We start from the raw sequence: 22,281 nt of genomic DNA on the forward strand, positions 1-22,281 counted from the left end.
CATAAAATAGTCCCAAATACTTACACATTTTTATCAAATTCTGTTAACTTAAATAAATATTTGTGTGTTAGCTCACTGTGTGGGACCATGGTATAAGCAGATTAAACAACTTGAAGCCGTGCATTGTGCGTTGTGGTGTTTTAGATGCGTTGTGCATTCAAACCGTATAATGCACGGCTTCGAGTTGTTTAATCCTTACATATATAACAATAATAGGGAAGAACAGTGACGGGTCACTTTGTTAGCAACACCCTAAATATATTTGCTTTTTTGTATCAAATTTGCTGAAAACTATTTTCAAAAAGCTGGTTTATACAAATATTGTAAATGTAGTGTAAAGGATTCTCTGGAGCCAGTCCCAAAAATAATCAATGTCTCTGTCATGAAGGCGGTTGTAAAATTGAGGCACAAATCCATTTGGGGTGTGTCTGAACTCAGACTACTGTTTAGTCAATAGGAAATACTGGAGCAAAGCCACTGGCACAAAGGGGGTGGATTCTTGGTGTTCATTCAGCGTAGTCTGGACATAATGTCGAGTGACCGTCCCTGTAAACTGGAAGGTGCTCGGTGCATGATATTATAGTATTGAAAGATATTTGTACTTCTTTTAAAACCTCTGTTTTTAAAACCAGAAGGGGTGTGTTTATGAAATCATGATAGTATTAAAAAAAAGAAGAACCATATTTCCGTCAGTCAGATGAACCACAGCCACATGGTGGCGGTACCACTGGAGGATGACACAAAAAGCTCCAGGAGAGTCCACAGGAGGGACATGGTACAGAATTATGTGTATTAACTGTTTAGACAGCAGTCAACTGGATGTTCTAGATTTACATCAGCCATATTTTGTAAGAACTGACTGAGCAGAGACACATTAATATTAATAAATAGTACATAAAGTCCAAGACATATTCAGTCGTGTAGAAATGTTCATCGATCAGTGGAATTCTATTCTGTAATTTTACGATGGAGGGTAGCTTTACCCTCATTTTTTATATTTTACAGGGTATTTTCTCCCCAATTCATGGTTTAAGAGGGTAAAGTTAATTTCTGTAGATGCAGCTCAAACATAATCGCTATAATACGTGTTGCTATAATAATAATAACAAGGATGATGTGATTCCTCTGTGTCCATTTCCATAAATCTCAGGATGTGACGATACACTGAACTCACGAGATGAGACAAGATGATACACGACACTGGCTTCACTACAAAATGAGACAATATTTTAACATTATATGACTGGAAAAATAGTCTCTTATTTGACTGAAATCAAAGGTGTTGTCATCCATCAAGATACAATATCAGACTGTTATACTATTCCAACTAAAGATAGAAAAAATAAACTATCTAACATTGTTATACGATTTACAAGCAGAAAATATAAATATGAGTTATTAAGACAGGCAAAGAATTTGAAAGGAACGAGTGTCTATATAAATGAGCATCTAACAAAAAAAAAATGCAGATATTGCTAGGGAAGCAAGACTACTAAGAAAACAGAAACATATTGTTGCTACATGGGTCTGGAATTGTAGGGTGTGGATTAGAGTGAAAGAAGGAACAAACAGTATACAAATCAAAAACATGGAGGACCTTACGAAATACAGACCTGAATAGACAATCAAATATAACATCTGTTGGTAATTGGACCAACAAAAAATCAGATCAAACATGGAAACAGAGGATAAAATATATGACATAGACACTAATATTGATGAAAGTATATTTGACTTAAAAACGATTGGTTGTGAGTATTATACAGTAGAACAGCTGAATAGTGAAAAAATTGCAGAAGATACCCTGTCACTCATACATATAAACAGTTGAAGCTTGTATTGTAAAATGTCACAAATAAAAGATTATTTAAATCAGTTTAAAAATAGATTTAGTATTGTTGCAATCACTGAATCTTGGCTTAAAGATGATCTCATGGATGAAGTTCAAATGGAGGGATATGAGCTGTATTTTGTAAACAGAAGATATAAAAAAGGCGGTGGTATTGCTCTGTATACAAAAACAGATCTGATGTGTACAATTGTTGAAGAAATGACAATTATGAATGATGTCATAGAAATTGTAACAGTGGAACTTGTACATGAAACATCTAAGAATATTTTAGTTAGTTGTGTATACAGAGCACCAGATTCTTGTGTTGTGAAATTTACAGATAAAATAATTGAATTATTCCATCAAATTAAAAACAAAACGCTTTTTATGTGTGGGGACTTTAATATTAACATAGAAAGCTCCAGCTGCCAAAGATCAAGTGATTTTGTGAATACAATGTATAGTTTGGGGTTATTCCCCTTGATAACAAAACCAACCAGAATTACATCGCAAAGTGCAACGGTAATTGATAATATATTTACAAACAGAACAGATGAAATTATCAAGAATGGGATCTTCATGACAGATATTAGCGACCATTTACCAATTTTTTCAATATTTAAATATAAAAATAGGTACAACAAAAAAACTGATATAAACTTTAAAAGAGATAAGTCAGTAAAAGCCTTAGAGGCATTAAAATATGACCTTAAAAATCAAAACTGGGAAGAAGTTTATGTCAGTGATGTTAATGTAGCATATAACTCATTTATGAAAATATTGATGAAATCATACAATAAAAATTGTAAATTAATTGAAATTAGTAAGAAAAGAGTAAATAAACCATGGCTGACAAAGGGAATAAAAATGCTTGTGCAAAGAAAAACTATTTATACAGGTGCTTTTTAAAATTGCAAACAAAGGAATCAGAACATAAATACAAAAAATATAAAAATAAACTATTAACAATAATTAGGAAACAAAAAAAAGATTATTACAGTGAAAAACTAAATAAGAGTAAAGATAATATGAGGGTAACATGGGGAATTATAAAAAGTGTGATTGATAGTGATGGAACGAAATAAACTATTCCAAATTACTTTGTTAAGGAAAATAAAGAGATATATGATATAAAAGAAGTTGCAAATGGGTTTAATGATTATTTTTCAAATGTAGGGTCAAGTCTGGTGGGAAATAAACCAATAATAGAAGATAAATTATGTACATTGGTAAATACGGTCAATAGTATTTTCCTGGACAATGTGGAAAAAGATGAAATAAGAAATATTGTAAAAAAACTGTGTAAGCAAAAGATCAACTGACCATGAAGATTTAGACATGATGACTGTAAAAAGTATAATAGAAATTGTTATTGAACCATTTACTTATATTTGTAATCTGTCTCTGTCAACTGGGGTTTTTCCAGATGAAATGAAAATTGCTAAGGTAGTCCCATTATATAAAAATGGAGACAAACATAATTTTTCTAATTACAGGCCAGTATCATTGCTTCCACAGTTTTCTAAAATTATGGAAAAAGTTTTTGTAACAAGATTGGATAAATTTATTGAGAAACATCATATTTTAAATAATGCTCAGTATGGATTCAGAACAAAACATTCGACAGCTATGGCAATTATGGAACTAATAGAGAAAATATCAACAACAATAGATAATAAGGATTATTTTGTAAGTATTTTTATTGACCTGAAAAAGGCTTTTGATGTTATAGACCACTCAAGATTGCTCCACAAGTTACAACAATATGGAATAAGAGGTGTTGCACATCAGTGGGTAAAAAGCTACTTAGAAAATAGAAAACAGTTTGTTCAGATAAATAATACCAAATCAGAATTGTGTAACATTATTTATGGAGTACCACAAGGATCGGTACTTGGACCCAAACTGTTTATTTTGTATATCAATGATTTTGTGAATGTATCCAATGTGCTTGGCAGCATTTTATTTGCTGATGATACAACGCTGTTTTACTCTGGATCAGATATACAGGAAGTAGCACAAGTGATAAATACAGAGTTGGAAAAAGTTAAACATTGGTTTGATATAAACAGATTGTCACTAAATATTAATAAGACAAATTTCATATTGTTTAATGATAGAGCGAAAGAAAATAATGTGTCATTACAAATAGATGGAATGGATATACAAAGGGTAAAAGAAATGAAATTTTTAGGAGTCATGATTGATGAAGATCTTACATGGAAGCCACACATAAATTACATAAAAGGAAAAATAGCGAAAGCCATTGCTGTTTTGCATAAAGTAAAATATTCATTAAATAGTTATGGTTTATTAACATTGTACAATTCATTGATTGTCCCATATTTAACTTACTGTGTAGAAATCTGGGGATCAACATATACAACCTATATACAACCTTTATTTATTTTGCAGAAAAGAGCTTTAAAAGTGATTAGTAACAGTGGTTTTAGAGATTCATCTAATCCATTGTTTATTAAGTATAGGGTACTTAAATTTCATGATTTAGTTGATTTGAAAATATTACAAACGATGTACCAAGTTAATAAAAATACTTTACCAACAAACATTCAAAATATGTTTGAAAAAAGAGTAAGTAGTTATAAATTGAAAGGAATAGAAGTCTTTAAAAAACCAAGATTTAGAACCAAAGTAAAGGAAAGGAGTATTGCAGTAAATGGTGTCAAATTATGGAACAATCTTAATAAAGAAATTAAAGAATTATGGTCGCTTAAATTATTTAAAAAACATATTAAATTAGATGTATTAAGTAAGTATGAAACTATGAAGTAAGTCAGTGGGCTGCAAGAAAGTCAAAAAAAAAAAAAAGTAAACTGTTAATAATGTTTGGAGTGTCTTAAGTTTAAATGTAACCTGTCAGTGATGTAATCTATTAATTAATGGTCATAATTCTGAAATGGGTCAGTGGTATGTGACAAGTTAAAGAAATGCAATCTGTTAAATAATGTTGACTATGATGCTGTATATTGAAAGATTGTATTGTTAAAAGGGGCAGAAATCATAAGACTTGTTCTTCTTTCTGCTCCTTTTCATTCTGGTATTGTGGTGCTTTTGTTTTTTGCTTTTCTGTTTTTCTTTTAAATGAATGAAATAAATATTAAAGAAAGAAGAAAGAAAGAAAATGCAAAACAATGCAGGTGCATTTTGAAATGATTTACCTCCTCATCTTGTAATGAAAGTCACTTCAGCTGTACTTTCTGAGCTTGAATCATGATATGCAGTAAAAGACAGAACAATATGCAAACTTTTTTTTACAAGTGTATATTAAGGATACAACTTGTTTGCAACCCCATAGTCCTGTATCATATTCTAATGAGATTTTGCTAGCAAACAATCAAAATTAATGTTTTATTTATTTATTTTATTTTTATTGTTTTTATTTGATCAAAAAAGTTCACTCATGACTAACTTTGACATTTCTATACTCAGTTGCATTTTGGTGGATTTCCAAAAACTAGAACCCTGGTTGAATAATAAACAAAAAAGTGAAAAAGCATGATGACTCAGCAATATAATCTAATCACCACTGAAGACTTACAAATGCTAAGAATTTATTGAAAGCCAAGAGTGCTATGCAACCTTGCTCATATTTAAAAAGGTTTTACATACATTACACAAACAAGGGTTCGTGGGTGAACCTTGTAACAGATCTAACAGTTCACCTTAGTTACTTATGCATAACAGCTCATCTAAATATGATACAGGAAATTGTTTGTGAGGGAAAAAAAAAGTTATATCTCTAGTGTGTATACACACAACTGTGGGTATTTCACGAACCCTGTGTATTCATCCCCTGGCTGATCTCAAAGCTAGAATGCCGAGGGCCCTTTAGGTTACCGGCTCAATTAAAGCCCAAGGCAAAATGGCCATTTTCGGCATAAAAATGGCCACCATTGCCAAACAAATGAATCTACGCAAATAATTTTGGGACAGGAACAATGTCAATGACCAATGTCAATGCATCTAATGCTTTAAGATCCATTTTGTGCCATTATTAAATTAAAAGAAAAGTTATTGGACAGTTTTTGAGAAAATTGGGTCCAAATACCTAAATTGGCTGTTTTCGGTATAAAAATGGGCACCATTTCCAAATGAACCAATCTATGACTATAATTTTTTGACATGAAATATGTCAATGACCCATCTTACACCCTTGACAAATTAGAAAAAAGTTATAAGATTGCCATTAAAATTGCCTTTAAGTGCTCAAAATATGTTATTTTTGGCAAAAAATGGCTGCTATTTCCAAATGAACAAATCTACAAAAATGATTTTTAGATACACTAGAAACAATATGAATGACCCATATTACACCCAAGCCAAATTTTAAAAAGTTATCAGACAGTTTCTGAGATATCGCAATACATGGATAGTGACGACAATGCCAACAACTATGACAGACGCCGTGCCACCACATAGGGTTATCAACCTATTGGCCGGTAACCCAAAAACTAACTGTAAAAGTGATGATTTAATCTTCATATTTAAATTAAACTGCCCACGTCCCAACTCTTTTGGAATGTGTTGCAGGCCTTAAATTCTGTATGAACAAATGAAATGAAGCTAAACACAAAACAAGTTTGTTTTACATTATATCAGTGTGCTCATCCACCAGAACAAGGTTACATTACTTCCTGTAAGAAGTATATTGAAGCAATTTACTACTGTTTCTGAGATGGTTTGCACTGTTTCCTCACAGCAAGAAGGTCATGGGATCGCTTCCCGCCTGGTCCTTTCTGTGTGGAGTTTGCTTCCTCCCATTTCCAGATACATGCACGTTAGGTGAATTACTGAAATAAATACATAAAGTAGTAGATGCACTAGGGATACAACCTTGGACCATTTTTCCTCACAACCAATGTCCTGTACCATATTTAGGTGAGCGTCTATGCATAAGTAACTAAAGTGAACTCACATCTTTATAAATGTTCACCCATGAACCCATGTTTGTACTCTTATGTGAAACTTGTTTGAATGTGGGCAAGGTTGCATGGCACTGTTGGCTTTCAATAAATTCTTAGCATTTGTAAGACTTCAGTGGTGATTAGTTTATATTTCTGAGTCATCATGCTTTTTTTCCTTTTTTGTTTATTATTTAACCAGGGTTCTAGTTTTTGGAAATCCACCCAAATGCAACCGAGTATAAAAATTTCAGTTAGTCATGGGTGAACATTTTTGATCAAATACACACACACACACACACACACACACACACACACACACACACACACACACACACACACACACACACACACACACACACACACACACACACACACACACACACACACACACACACACACACACACACACACACACACACACAAAACCATTGATTTTCATTGTTTTCTAGCAAAAGGCCATTAGAATATGATACAGGACTATGGAGTTGCAATAACGTGGTTTTCCTAATGTGAGTGTGAGAGTGTGACTGTGTTCGCCTGTCTGTATGTGGCCCTGTGATGCACTGATGTCCTGTCCACGCTGGACCCCACCTCATGCCCTATGACTGCAGTGATAGGCTCCAGTCCCCCATGACCCTTGACTGGAGGAAGCAAAGTAAGAAAGTGAATGAATGTTACATTTTGTTTAATTGCCACGTTCCACTCCACCATGAAGCTGCATAACTGGTGATGCAACAGAAAAATGTTGGGCTGTGCAAGTGTTCCAGTCACAGCCAGAGATCCTGTAGCAGCTTCAATCTTATTATGAGTATCTTGGTGGCTTCCTTCACTCATCTCCTTGCACAGTCACTGGGTCTTTGAACTTCCTACTCTTGGTAGATTTTCCATAAAGTACCATAGTGTTTATATTTTAAAATGAGTTATGTAAATGAAGTCTGAGTCATATTTAGTGGCACTGAAATGCTCATATATCCACCCCTGACTATCAAGAAAACCGAGTGGAATAATGATGATCTGTGTTAAAAATAATCCTTAGATTTAGTTTGTTCAATTACTTATGACCTCTGAAAATTGAGGCACTAAGCAGACATACTTTTGGTTGTAATCTCTCAATGGTTAACCTTCAGGACCCAATGGTGAGTTCACATCAGTAGGTTTTATGTTTGTGGACCCCTGAGGGGTCATTAATGCAGTGTTTTTGTTTTTCCAGAAACCTTCTGAAAGCCATTAGACTTTACACTGAGGGTCCTCTCATGAGGTTACACAGCACATTCTAATGGCCATGGCCTAAATCCATTTTGGGCATGTTGAACCACACATTACTATTTCGAGCAGTGTTTCCCAACTTTTTCTGAGAACTCCCTATACACACACGCACGTGTACAGATCAGATGTTCATTGGTTCAGAACTGAGTTACAAAAAAAAGCATTATTTTCAATGAGACGCGTTGCTTTTTAGAGGCGTCAGAAGCGTCGCGTCAAAAGCTGAGCTAAAGCGGCGCTTCTGACGGGAGCGCACATTGCCGCTTGTCGGCAGGCTGACGTGGTCAAAAATTCAACCCAATCTTTTGGGTTGAATTTGGGCTCCATGCAGGGGCGTGAACACTGAATCTAACAGAGGTAACGGGTATCGGTTGCGAACCGTGATCTCATTCAGCCCTCTGTAATCAATGCATGGACGGAGTCCGCCGTCTTTCTTGCCCACAAAAAAGAAACCAGCACCCATCGGGGAGGTGGAGTTCCGGATCAGCCCGGCAGCTAAGGAGTCCCGGATGTAGGTCTCCATTGATTCGCGTTCCGGACGTGAGAGGTTGTACAGCCTGCTGGACGGGTACTCAGCGCCCGGGACCAAATCGATGGCACAATCATACGGTCGGTGCGGGGGAAGAGTGAGTGCCAGATCTTTGCTGAAAACGTCAGCAAGATCGTGGTACTCCTTTGGCACCGCCGATAGATTGGGGGGAACTTTGACCTCCTCATTAGCCGTAGTGCCGGGAGGAACCGAGGATCCTAAGCACTCCCGGTGGCAGGTTTCGCTCCACTGCGTCACAACCCCAGACGGCCAATCAATCCGGGGATTGTGCTTCACCATCCATGGAAATCCCAAAATCACTCGGGAGGTAGAAGGTGTTACATGGAACACTATCTCCTCCCTGTGATTCCCAGACACAACCAAAGTCACTGGTTGTGTCTGATGTGTGATTAATGGAAGCAGGGTGCCATCTAGTGCTCGCACCTGCAATGGTGCCGGCAGAGCCACCAGAGGGAGCCCTACTTCCTTTACCCATCTGCTGTCCAGCAGATTCCCTTCAGACCCTGTGTCTATCAGTGCTGGGGCATGAAGGGTTAAATCCCCACAAAGGATTGTTACTGGGATTCGTGCAGATTTGCGGGGTTTTCCCGCGTGCGTGTTATGACCCACCCTTAGCCCAGTTTCTAAGGACGGGCGTTGTAGTTTGACCGTTTTAGGGCAGTCCTTCTGCATGTGCTCGCAAGAGCCGCAGACAAAACACTCCCCGTGGGCCAGCCTCCTTTGTCTGATGTTTGACTTTAATTTGGCCCTACTCGTGTCCCTAGCCTCCTCAGCAGGGGGAGCTGTAGCCACACGGAGCTCTCTGGCAGTGAAGCGTGGGGACGACGTCACCTTGTCGGAACCGGAAGGGGGAGGGACGACTTGTGCCCGGTCATGCCTCCCGGCCTGCTCCCGACGATGCTCGCTTAAACGGTTGTCTAAACGTATAACCAAATCGATCAGCCCGTCAAATTCCCGCGGTTCCTCCTTGGCCAGTAGGTGCTCCTTGAGGACCGGGGACAGTCCATTTACAAATGCGGCGCGGAGCGCAACGTTATTCCAGCCGGACCTCGCTGCCGCGATGCGGAAGCCGACTGCATACTCGGCTGCGCTACGGCGCCCCTGTCTCATCGACAGCAGCACGTTCGAAGCGGTCTCGCCTCTGTTGGGATGATCAAACACTTGTTTGAATTCCCGTACAAACCCAGTATAAGACGTTAGGAGCCGTGAATTCTGCTCCCAAAGCGCCGTAGCCCATGCGTGTGCCTCTCCTCGAAGCAAATTAATAACATAAGCCACCCGGCTAGCGTCTGATGCGTACATGACGGGGCGCTGTGAAAAGACGAGCGAACACTGCATGAGGAAGTCCGCGCACGTCTCGACACAGCCCCCGTACGGTTCCGGAGGGCTTATGTATGCTTCAGGGGACGGTGGGGGGGTTCGTTGAACGACCAGTGGAATGTCTAATACGGGCCCAGGACCAGCCAGAGGAGTGGCTGCAGCAGCGCCCTGATCGCGCGCTTCCACCCTGGCGGTGAGAGCCTCCACCCTCCGATTAAGGAGGACACTCTGCTCGGTCACAAATTCTAACCGGGCCTTGAAGGCGGTTAAGATCTGCTGCAGCTCACTCAACCCGCCTCCCGCTGACGCCTGCGCTCCTGGCTCTTCCATTGGCCTTTCAAGCTGGAGTTGACGCCCCTCGGAGTCCATGACGATGGCCGAGAAATCCTGTTGGGAAGGTGTCGTAGCACGGACCCACAACAGGGGGCGCAAATGAACGGACAATGAGTAAGCCAAAAGGTAACAATTTAATGTTGTGATAATACACAACGAAACGTGTCTTAATTTCACAGTCAATAAACACCAGGTGAAGTGTGGGCAGGCTCGAAGATAGAAGACGCCCGACGAGAGAGAAGCCGCGTCCCACACGGCTTCCACCACCAACGGCCTAAAGAACACCGGAGCCGCCAAGTCCCGAGTCCCCAGGTGGCCTCTGTCTTCGACTGTCGACCCTGGTACTGCTGGCAGAAAGCAGAAATATGATGTGTGAGTGTGAGTCCGCACACTCAGTAATCTATAGTCCAGATACCGTTAGGAGGGAGCACCTCCACCTCCAAATCACACACACTCGTGCAGCTCCTGTTTGTCCCTCTTCTGGGTCTTCACAGGAATGCGACTGCACACAGAACAAAGTTAGACAGCGTATTAGTCAGCAGAGAAATTACCTTGGTTCTGGTAGTCGATTTCTCGGCGGGGAGGTGGAGTTGCAGTCCGGCTTTTATGGTAGTGATGATAACGAGTGACAGCTGGTGCAGAGGATGAGTGACAGCTGTCACTTCTTCTGGGTCTGGCGCCCTCTCGTGCTTGGAGCCCGCACTCCAAGCAGGGCGCCCTCTGGTGGTGGTGGGCCAGCAGTACCTCCTCTTCAGCGGCCCACACAACAGGGACTTGGTATCGGCAGATACTCAAAATCAGATTACTCAGAATTGGATCGGGGCCAAAAAAACCTGATTGGGACATCCCTAGTATGAAGGATCATCATAACTGTGACGTTACTTGAAATCATTGTCCTTCAGTGTGAAATTAAAGAAACATCATCTGTGTGTTCATTCTGCTTTATAAATGTTCTAAAACCAGATAGAAAACCTTAAAAGATGCCACATGAAAGAAATGTCAGACACCTTGGGATGGAAACATGAACACGTGTTGGACTTCATTTACATCAGTCATGAAGAAGTGCATTCAGCATGTCTGGAGTAGGTAGCTCTCAAATTCTGATTAAGTGTTAATGGAGACGAGTGAGGAAAGCCACAAGACATGTCTGAGGGAGGTGTGGCTGTGATTGAAGAAACGCTGTCTGTTGCATCACCAGTTACACAGCTTTATAGTGGAGTGGAAGACAGAAAGAGGCATTTTAAGGCAAAAAATACAGATTAAATCTCCCATGTGCCTTCTAGCAAACAACACAATATCTTCTTAGAAAATCCTTGCCTGTACATCTCATCGTGAAGTTGTGCAACAGTATAAGTCAGACTGCACCAATAAGAGCCTCACGTGTTCTGGATTCTTATGTGTTGTAGAGTCACATGAAAAGACAAAAAACACAGAAAAATAGAAGAAATGGAATACTCACACTTACCAACTGCAACACATCGTCATCCTTTGGCATAATGGAGAGTTCCAGAATGTTTTCACTGCAGACATCACCAGAAAACATGAACACTGACACTCAGATTAGAAATGAACGTGAAATAATGTTCAGAAAAAGTTGGCGCTCACCTGTTTTGGATCAGAGTGATCACCTGAGAGTATGTTTTACCCAGAATGCTCTCCCCGTTCACCTTCACCAGCCTGTCACCTGCAGTACACACAAACACATTTCATTAACGTATTTTATATACTCCAGATACTGCACTAAATGGCAATAACTCCTCTTCACTCGGGGCGAGGAGGAGTAACAGGAAGACAGAGGATGGGAAGGAGAGGAGTTGTACTAGCTAGTAAGCCAGTACCGAGCAGTATTTCTGGTATTTATATTTACATTTTACAAGTTGTTTCTTACTTTTACTTTGGATACTCTGTGTGCTTCTTACCCTGTGTGCTGCTATCCATTGCTGCTGGGACCTCAATTTCCCTGAGGTAGTCTTCCCAAGGGATTAATAAAATTCTATCTAATCTAATCTAATCTAATCTAATAATTCCAGTGTTTCTCGCTCTTTTTTTTTTAAAATTGTTGCTTTTTGGGAGACATTCATGGATGTGTGCATCTGGAGAACTACAAAGTGGAACTGCTGAACTACAGCACCCAGCTGGCATTACTTACTCTGCTGATTGCACCAATTGCATGAATATTAATGTTCTGGGAACATTTTTGTTTGAGAAGATTATATCACCCTGATGAAGGTCTTGTGAACAAAAGCTTTTTTAAAGTTTCTTGCATACTTTTTTTTTGGGGGGGGGGGGGGGGGTAATGTTTGTTGTTTCCTGGCATGTTCCTGTTGTGGAGCATGTGCTAAAGGCACCTTGTGTGTTTCATTAAAAGTTAAATGAGTCAATGATTCTGAAGTTTTTTTTTAAGCTTCTCCCTGTTTTTTTTTTCACTTTGGGTTGCAACAGGAGATCTGACATGGATGCACATGTTGATTTGGTATGGGATTTTTTTTTCCAGATGTCTTTCCTGACACAATACCATATTACATGGACAATGGGCACTGGTGGTCTTAAACCAACAACCCTCAGCTTTGGAAACCAGCACACTAACCACATTGCAAAACTAAACCCTATGATAGACATATATTACTAGTTCCCAACCAATACAGTTGTCATTGTCATCCCTCGTGCCCAAATTGTTTAAGGTGTGAATGCACTTTCACTGTGTCCATGGGGGTGTTGGTCACAAACTCTGTGGTCAGGCACACGGCTATTGTGAGGCAACAGAAAGCATTGCAGCAAAGAGCACTAATATCCTGGTCTACAGTCAAGCACAGATTGTGTACGGCACAATATTTACTTCCAGTTGTCGTCATAAGTTTACATACACTCGTCATGGGCATGAACATTATTGTAAAGTTAGAAGAAGAGCCTTTATTGTATACCATGACATTTGCCCTCCACATTTAACCATCATAATTAAGCGCTTTGACCATCTGATGCAGATGGAAAAGCGCTATATAAATGCAGTCCATTTAACGTAAATAAGCATGTTGTTGATTGTGTGTGTGTTACCTGTGCAAAGCCCCGCCTTCTGGGCGGGGCCGTGCTCTTTGACACTCTTCACAAAGATGGTGTCCATCGGCTCCAAACGATCCCGCTGACAAACTGTACGCGCGCACACACACACACACACACACACACACACACACACACACACACACACACACACACACACACACACACACACACACACACAGACACACACACACACACACACACACACACACACACACACACACACACACACACACACACACACACACACACACACACACACACACACACAGACAGTGAAGATGCTATATGATTCCTGACGCCCAAAAGGTTGCATTAGATTTAACTACTTCACACGTGGAGATAAAAATCTGCACTGACACGTGATTCTTAAATAAAACCGAATACACACGTCATACTAACCAACACAAGAAGGCACAACTAACAGTGATGTTCATTATTTAAATATATTTGAGCCTCATTTTTCACCGATATCATTTGATACATCAGCTGAAAGATGAAACACTCACATTTTCCACTTGTGTTTGCGTTCTCTTCATCCTGTCAGGAAAATAATAAAAAAAACAGAAAGAGTTACTGGGGCGCAGACAACATGTCCAACATCCTGGAAGAAGGATCATCCCGATAGTGTTGCCAGCCCAGCGGGAAATTACAGTAGAGTCACATGTCACGACCATGATGTCATTTGCCATGAGTGCAGTGGGTCGAAGTGCCGGCTGGGAGGAATGCAGTGCTCCATTTCCTCTGGAAGCAGGCCGACAGATATCAGACCACAGATGGTGTCACCTGCTCAAACAAATACTGTAACTCCTTGCCTACCCTCAGTCCCATCACAGCTGGCTTTCCCAGCACCATCAGACAACAGCCCAGAAGACAACCTGTTTTTAGTGCTGCATTTTATGGTGGCACGAGTGCCAATCCTTTAAACCTCTGGGGCCGACGCCGTCGTATACGATGGCCAAGACCAAGCTTTACTAAATTATAAATAACTTTTTAATGATATGAGATAGAAACTTGCTTTTTTTTTTTGCTGAAAAGTTAACTCCGCGGACTTTCGAGCCACTGTCCGCCATCTTTGTACTCCTCATAGAAGCTGTGTGATGACGTGAGCAATGTGAGTGTCCAGTCGGACTTGGTTCACCGTCACATGGTTTTTCCAAAATCCAACCGTAGGGCAGATTCACCTCACATGACACACCAAAGATTGTTTTTAGGAGTGATGTGTTACTAGTCTGCCCGTTGAATAGCCCTCTGGCTGCTCCAATGCACCCTGCGCCATTACGCACAGCGAAAGTGAAAGTGAGCAGACGGAGAGCCTCTCATACAATCTCACATGCTCACACAGTGTGTGAGTATCAGGACTACTCGACTAATTTTCCTGTGAATGTTACAGGATAAGCCTGTGGCAAGCTAAAGCACTGTTTACCATATCAATGGAGCGAGGGGGAGGGGCCGCTGAAGATCAAACTGAATGAGCCTTGAAGTGTGAATGTTGCTTTCAGTGCAGGAGAGAACAAACATACAGTCAACTTCATAGTAGAAGTTTGACCTTTTTGTAATAGCAGACAGAAATTGCTTTGAAATGAAGACAAACAAAACACATAGACCATTTTGTATATATTGTTCAAAATGTGCATTTGTGTTTATTGTTTGAACCTTTTTGTTGTACAGTGTTTTACACAAGAGCCCAAATTACCTTTATAAAGTGTCAAAACAGTTGTTTATTATAGTTTGCTGTGTGTTTTGAATAAATGTGTAGAAAATTATTTTCCGCTTTACTTTTCCTTTCTTATTTCTGATTGTAAACCTTTATTACACTTAGAAAACACAGCTATAGCATATATATTTTGAAAGTACAGGTTGTCCTGAAAAAAAAGAGACATAAAACTTGATTGTGGGATGCAGGGAGAGCTGTTAACAGCAATAATAAAACATTTATGCCAGGTGAGTGAACGGTCCAAAAAAAATGCCCTCGGACCCCAGAGGGTTAAACAACATCCAAAAAGGAGAAATCTGCAGGCTCTAGGCCCACCAACAGTCCCAAAGGACATTCATCATGTCCAGATACAGCAGGTAAAATAAGTATTCAACACATCACCATTTTTCTCAGTAAATATACTTCTAAAGGTACTATTGACATGAAATTTTCCTCAGATGTTGGTAACAACCTGAGTGATCCATAGATGCAAAGAAATCAAATCATAGATTGCAGTAAAATAAGTTATGTGTAATAATGTAAAATGACACCAGGAAAATGTTTTGAACACCTGAAGAAAGGGAGGTGCAAAAAGGCAAGGAAAGCCAAGACACCAGCTGAAATCTATCAGTAATTAATCAGTGCAAATTGTCAGTGCAAATTAATAGCTGGTTCAGTCCAAATGGATGGCCTGTGAAAAGGTGTTTCTTTACCAAGGTGTCACACAAGAAACATCTCATGATGGGTAAAAACAAAGAGCTCTATCAAGATCTTCACAGCCTTATTGCTACAAAACATACTGATGGCTTTGGTTACAGAAGGATTTCTAAACTATTGAATGTTCCAGTGAGCGCTGTTGGGGCCATAATTCAGAAGTGGAAAGAACATAATTTCACCATAAACCGACCATGACCAGCTGTTCCTTGTAAAATTTATGACAGAGGAGTGAAAAGAATTCTCATAAGAGTTGTCCAAGAGCCAAGGAGCACTTGTGAAGAGCTTCAGGGCCTGTCTGCAAACTTATCACACAAGACTCCACTGCTGAAGAAAAATGTTGAAGCTCATTTAAAGTTTGCTGCACAACATTTAGACAAGCCTGTGAAGTACTGAGAGACTTTAGTCTGGTCAGATGATAACACACAGCCAAAGAAACTCAAATGGTTTCAGAATATGAAGAAAAAAAGCTGCTGGAATGGTCCAGCCAATCACCTGACTTCAATCCAATAGAAAATCTATGGAAAGGGTGAAACATCAAAGTTCATAGAAGAGGTCCACAGAACCTTAAAGATTTGAAGAGTGTTTGTGTGGAAGAACGAACCAAAATCACACCTGATCAATACATATGCCTAGTTTCTCCATACAGGAGGCATCTTGAAGCTTCATTATCAACAAAGGCTTTTGTACCAAGTATTAAATAAATTTCATTTTCAATACTTTTTCCCAGTGTCATTCTGTTTTATTACACATAATTTCTGTACTTATTTGTTTTGGTTTCTTTGTATGTATGGAACTCTGAGCTGTATCACATCCAGAAGTTCTGAGATGACACATCCATTGTTGGATGCACCAGGGCTGACAGAGAGGAGGAGTACAGGAGCCTAGTGAAGGACTTTGCTGCCTGGTGCCAACAAAACATCTACAGCCCAACACCTCTAAGACAAAGTAGCTGGTCATTGATTTGGGGAAGTCTAGACCAAGTCCGCAACCAGTTCTGATCGAGGGAGCTGAGCTGAGGTGGAGGGTGTGGATTCCTACAGGTACCTCGGGTTGTGGCTGAACAGCAAACTGGACTGGACAACCCACACCAACCACCTGTACAGGAAGGGACAAAGCAGGCTCTACCTTCTGAAGAGGTTGCAGTCATTAACATCTGCAGGAAACTCCCGTGGATGTTCTACCGTGGTAGCCAGCATCTTCTTTTACACCGTGGTGTGCTAGGGGTACAGCACATCCAAGGAGGACACATCCAGGCTGGACAAACTGATCAGATGGGCTGGCTCTGTGGTTGGCATGAAGCTGGACTCTCTGGTGATGGTGGCAGAGAAGAGAACACTGGACAAACTGCTGGACATTATGGACGATGACAGTCACCCTCTGCACACCGTCATCAGCAACCAGAGGAGCCTCTTCATCCACAGACTGCTCCTTCCCAAGTGCAGGACCAACAGGTTGTCAGACTGTACAACTCCTCACTCAGGGGGAGGAGGAGTAACAGGAAGACAGAGGATGGGAAGGAAAGGAACAGTTGTAGCCTATAAAGCAGTATTGATCAGTATGTCTGGTATTTATATTGTGTATTTATATTTATATTTGCAAACTGTTTTTTTTTTTTTACTTTCACTTTTGATACTCTGTGTGCTTCTTACCCTGTGTGCTGCTGTACAATGCTGCTGGAACCTCAATTTCCCTGAGGGAGTCTTCCCAAGGGATCAGTAAAGTTCTATCTAATCTAATCAAATCTAATCTAATTCCAGGGTAAACATGGGCACCCTGCTGGCCTTCTGTGGTTACAGGGGTCTTCAATACTGACAAATATGGCTAAAATATTACAGCTGACATTCCTTCACAACACAAGTGAAACTTCTCATATGAGTCTCCAAATAACTGTTAGTTTCACAGCAAGATATTCTGGAGTTACCCAAGGGTTCTCCAAAGAGATCTGCTGCCAATAATCAGATTAGGTCAGTGGTTAGAGTCCACGTCTCACAACCATACAGAAAGACAGGTAGCACAGGACCATAAAGACTTGGACCTTCATTCTCCTGCAAAGATTTTAGCATCTCCATATACCTCTCCCCAGCGACTACATAAGTCCATAAGGACATGAATGTCTCCGCTGAGATAAGTGAATGTCTCTGTGACAAAGGCCAGCAGCCAAAGGATGAGTGGCTAGAGACAACTAGACAGAGCGTCCGCCTCCCACGCAGGAGATTGCACGTTTGCGTGGGAGGAGTCAACAACACAACACAGAGCAAGCTACTATATCTCTACAAGTCCAACACGTTCACTGCAGACAGATACACTTCTGATGCTGAGGCCAAGAAGTCACTGAAAGCTTTGATCTTGGTCCAGGTCAGATCCAAATCCAGACACTCTGATTCCTCACTCATCTTCTCAAATGCTGCAATCAAAACATATTTTGATCCCACAAAGTCAAAGCATCTTCTGCCAAGTCAATGCCAGCAAACCTTTCTCCGCCAACAAGCACACCTGAGACACTAATTTCGACAGCTGACCAGATATCCTGTTTGTGCAGGCACTGAAATGTGTACAAGCCAGAAGACATCCCTGAGGATGCCATGAATCCTCAGGAGGTCCCAGAGAGCAGCCCAGTCAACTCTGCAAAGAAGCTTTCCTGATACTGTTCATTCATTCATTCATTCATTCATTCATTCATTCATTCATTCATTCATAGTTCAGCTGGCCTACAGTGTCAATGTTTAGCAGCTCAAACAGAAAACCTTTCAAGCCACACAGTAGAAGTTTAAACTGACCTTGATGCTGAGGAGAGATGAGTCCGGTGGGTAGACAATGAAGTGGCGCAGAGTGAACCCGAATCCCTGTGAGTTTTTCTGTAGGAAAATGGTCCGGGGCCCCTGCCACGATAGACCCTCCACCTCACCCGAGGACAGTGGCCGGCGCCTATTCTCATTGGTTGCCACCATGCCATCTCTCCGCCCTTTTGCCTATAGAGGAAAAAACACAAAGAAGATGCTTGATTTAATCAAATGTAATATTTAGTCTTTCTCTTTTATGTAAAATAAATTGTTATTAGGTCAAACTATAAATCGGATCACTCACATTGCGCACATCATCACACAGCTTCTATGAGGAGTACAAAGATGGCCGATGGCTGGCTCAAAAGTCCGCGGAGTTAACTTTCAGGGAAAAAAGTAAGTTTCTATCTCATATCATTGAAAAGTTATTTATAACTTAGTAAAGCTTGGTCTTAGCCGTCGTATACGATGGCGTCGGCCCCAGAGGTTTAAAGCAGACATAAATGAATATTCATGAGTATATAATCAAAGAAATTCCACAAAAATAAGGGTGTCACGTTGACTGATTTTTCTTTCAGTTGTTTTCAGAGGATGTTCCTTTCAATTACAACTCCAAATCAGAAAAAGTTGAGATGAAGAACATCCAAAATTTCAGTTGCAGCTTGCCAGAAGCCAAACAGGAAACTTGTACCTAGACCTGATGTGTTTTCCTGTTTTACAATCCTTCTCTGCTCCACTCCAACGTGAAGCTGTAACTGGACATGTTGTTGTGTGGGCCGCTGAAGAGGAGGTACTGCTGGCCCACCACCAGAGGGCGCCCTGCCTGAAGTGCGGGCTTCAGGCACAAGAGGGCGCTGCCGCCTCACAGGAACAGCCGGGAGTGACAGCTGTCATTCATCAACTCCTGACAGCTGTCACCTATCACCATCTCATCAACCACTCCATAAAGGCCGGACGACATCTCCACCCCGCTGCCGAGATATCACCTACCATTGGAGGTAATTCCTCAGCCATAATCTGTGCCGTATCGCACGTATTTGTTGTCTGATCCTCTACAGGAGTTCCTGATAGCTTGTGTCAGCGGGAGGCTGAGCTGGTCGTGGACGACAGGGTGATAAGCCGCACCCTTCCCGATCCGTGTAGACAAGTGTTTGTATCAGATCTGTAGAGACTCTGTGTTCGTAATCGCGGAGGTGGAGGTGTAATTCCCACCTGTATTGCTGACTGTTACTGGGTGTGCACACACCCACACCTAATTGTTTCTGCTTCCTGCCAGCAGTACCAGATCCGACAGCTGGAGACGGTGGCCACCTGGGGACTCGGGACTTGGCAGCTCCAGTATCTTCTGGTTTCGGTGGCAGTGGAAATCTTGTGGGATCCTGTTCTTGTCTGGACAGACATCTTCTATCCTCGAGCCTGCCCACACGTCACCTCTGTGGATTGACTACATATAAATTCTGTAATCGTCTGTATTTCGTTGTGCACATTCACAACAGTAAAGTGTTGTATTTTGGCTCATTCAATGTCCATTCATTTACGCCCCCTGTTGTGGGTCCGTGTCACTACACTTTCACAACAGGATATCTCGGCCAACGTCATGGATCCCGAGGGGCGTCAACCATCTGTTGGACAACCAATGGAAGAGCAGGGTGCACAGGCGTCAGCAGGAGGCGTGATTGGTGAGTTGCAGCAAATCCTCACCGCCTTTACTGCTCGGTTGGATCTAATGACCGAACAGAACATCATCCTCAACCGCAGGATGGAGGCTCTCACCGCACAGGTGGAAGCGTGTGCTCAGGGCGCTGCTGCAGCTTCTCCTCCTGCTGACCCGGTGCCAAATATAGACGTTCCAATGGTCATTCAACGACCCCCCCCACCATCCCCTGAAGCACACATAAGTCCCCCTGAGCCGTACGGGGGTTGTGTGGAGACGTGCGCTGACTTTTTAATGCAGTGTTCGCTCATCTTTGCACAGCGTCCCGTGATGTATGCGTCAGACGCCAGTAGGGTGGCTTATGTAATTAATTTGCTTCAAGGTGAGGCACGCGCTTGGGCTACGGCGCTTTGGGAGCAGAATTCACGGCTCCTTACAACTTATACTGGGTTTCTGAGGGAGTTCTGACTTATCGATCTAGTCATACGTTTAGACAATCGATTAGAAGAACGCCATCGGGAGCGAGACGAAGGACGTGGCCGGGCACGCGCCGTCCCTCTCCCTTCCGGGTCCGAAAAGGTTCCGCCCTCCCCACGCTCCACAGCCTCGGCGCTCCGTGTGGCAACAGCTCCCCCTGCTGACGATGCTATGGACACGAACAGGGCCAAATTAAGATCATCTAACAGACAGAGGAGACTGGCCCGCGGGGAGTGCTTTTTCTGCGGCTCAAGTGAGCATCAGCAGAGAGACTGCCCCAAGCGGTTAAACACGAACGCCCGCCCTTAGAAACTGGGTTAAGGGTGGGCCAAGACATTCACGTGGGACATACACGTATTTCCACACGTCTCCCAGTTACGATCCTGAGCGGGGATTTAACCCTTCAAGCTCCAGCACTGGTGGACACGGGGTTAGAAGGGAATCTGCTGGACAGCAGATGGGCAAGGGAGGTAGGGCTCCCTCTGGTGGTGCTTCCTTCACCTTTGAAGGTTCGGGCACTAGATGGCACCCTTCTCCCTTTAATCACACACAAGACACAACCAGTAGTTCTGGTAGTGTCTGGGAATCATCGGGAGGAGATTGAGTTTTTTGTCACTCCTTCTACCTCCCGCGTGATTGTGGGCTTCCCGTGGATGGTAAAACACAATCCCCGGATTGATTGGCCGTCTGGGGTTGTGGCTCAGTGGAGCGAAACCTGCCACCGGGAGTGTTTAGGATCCTCGGTTCCCCCCGGTTTAATTGCTAATGAGGAGGTTAAAGTCCCCCCCCCAATCTGACGGCGGTGCCGGTTGAGTACCACGACCTTGCTGACATCTTCAGCAAAGATCTGGCACTCGCCCTTCCCCTGCATCTTCCGTACGATTGTGCCATTGATTTGATCCTGGGCGTCGAGTACCCGTCCAGCAGGCTGTACAACCTCTCACGTCCTGAGCGCGAATCAATGGAGACCTACATCCAGGACTCATTAGCTGCCGGGCTGATCCGGAACTCCACCTCGCTGATGGGTGTGGGTTTCTTTTTTGTGGGCAAGAAAGACGGCGGACTCCGTCCATGCATTGACTACAGAGGGCTGAACGAGATCACGGTTCGCAACCGAAACCCTTTGCCCCTGTTGGATTCAGTGTTCACGCCCCTGCATGGAGCCCAAATTTTCACCAAACTAGATCTTAGGAATGCGTATCACCTGGTTCGGATCCGGAAAGGAGATGAGTGGAAGACGGCATTTAACACCCCGTTAGGTCACTTTGAGTACCTGGTCATGCCGTTCAGCCTCACTAATGCCCCCACGATGTTCCAAGCTTTGGTAAATGACGTCTTGCGGGACTTTCTGCACCGATTTGTCTTCGTATATCTGGACGATATACTCATCTTTTCCCCGGACCCTGAGACTCATGTCCAGCATGTACGTCAGGTCCTACAGCGGTTGTTGGAGAACCGGCTGTTTATGAAGGGCGAGAAGTGCGAGTTCCACCGCACTTCTTTGTCCTTCCTGGGGTTCATCATCTCCTCCAACTCCGTCGCCCCTGATCCGGCCAAGGTTGCGGCGGTGAGAGATTGGCCCCAACCAACAAGCCATAGGAAGCTGCAACAGTTCCTCGGCTTTGCAAATTTCTACAGGAGGTTCATTAAGGGCTACAGTCAAGTAGTTAGCCCCCTGACA

At 42.2% G+C, this 22,281-nt stretch overlaps 1 protein-coding gene across 6 annotated transcripts in view; it reads right to left on the minus strand.

The window, feature by feature from the left end:
• The window catches only part of LOC117530690 (rho GTPase-activating protein 23-like), a 207,929-nt gene that overhangs the window by 33,211 nt on the left and 152,437 nt on the right, over nucleotides 1–22,281 (minus strand). For 5 of the 6 annotated variants that reach the window (XM_034193570.1, XM_034193572.1, XM_034193569.1 and 2 more), the window contains exons 2-6: nucleotides 18,467–18,658; nucleotides 13,786–13,816; nucleotides 13,274–13,366; nucleotides 11,828–11,906; nucleotides 11,682–11,742 (exon numbers count right to left, since the gene is read on the minus strand). In XM_034193570.1, the coding sequence (XP_034049461.1) occupies nucleotides 11,682–11,742; nucleotides 11,828–11,906; nucleotides 13,274–13,366; nucleotides 13,786–13,816; nucleotides 18,467–18,658 (456 nt within the window). The remainder of the gene's footprint in view (nucleotides 1–11,681; nucleotides 11,743–11,827; nucleotides 11,907–13,273; nucleotides 13,367–13,785; nucleotides 13,817–18,466; nucleotides 18,659–22,281) is intronic. The other variant, XM_034193571.1, reaches the window with a different exon arrangement.

This window comes from Thalassophryne amazonica, chromosome 18 (assembly GCF_902500255.1).
Source record: "Thalassophryne amazonica chromosome 18, fThaAma1.1, whole genome shotgun sequence".
Taxonomy (NCBI): domain Eukaryota; kingdom Metazoa; phylum Chordata; class Actinopteri; order Batrachoidiformes; family Batrachoididae; genus Thalassophryne; species Thalassophryne amazonica.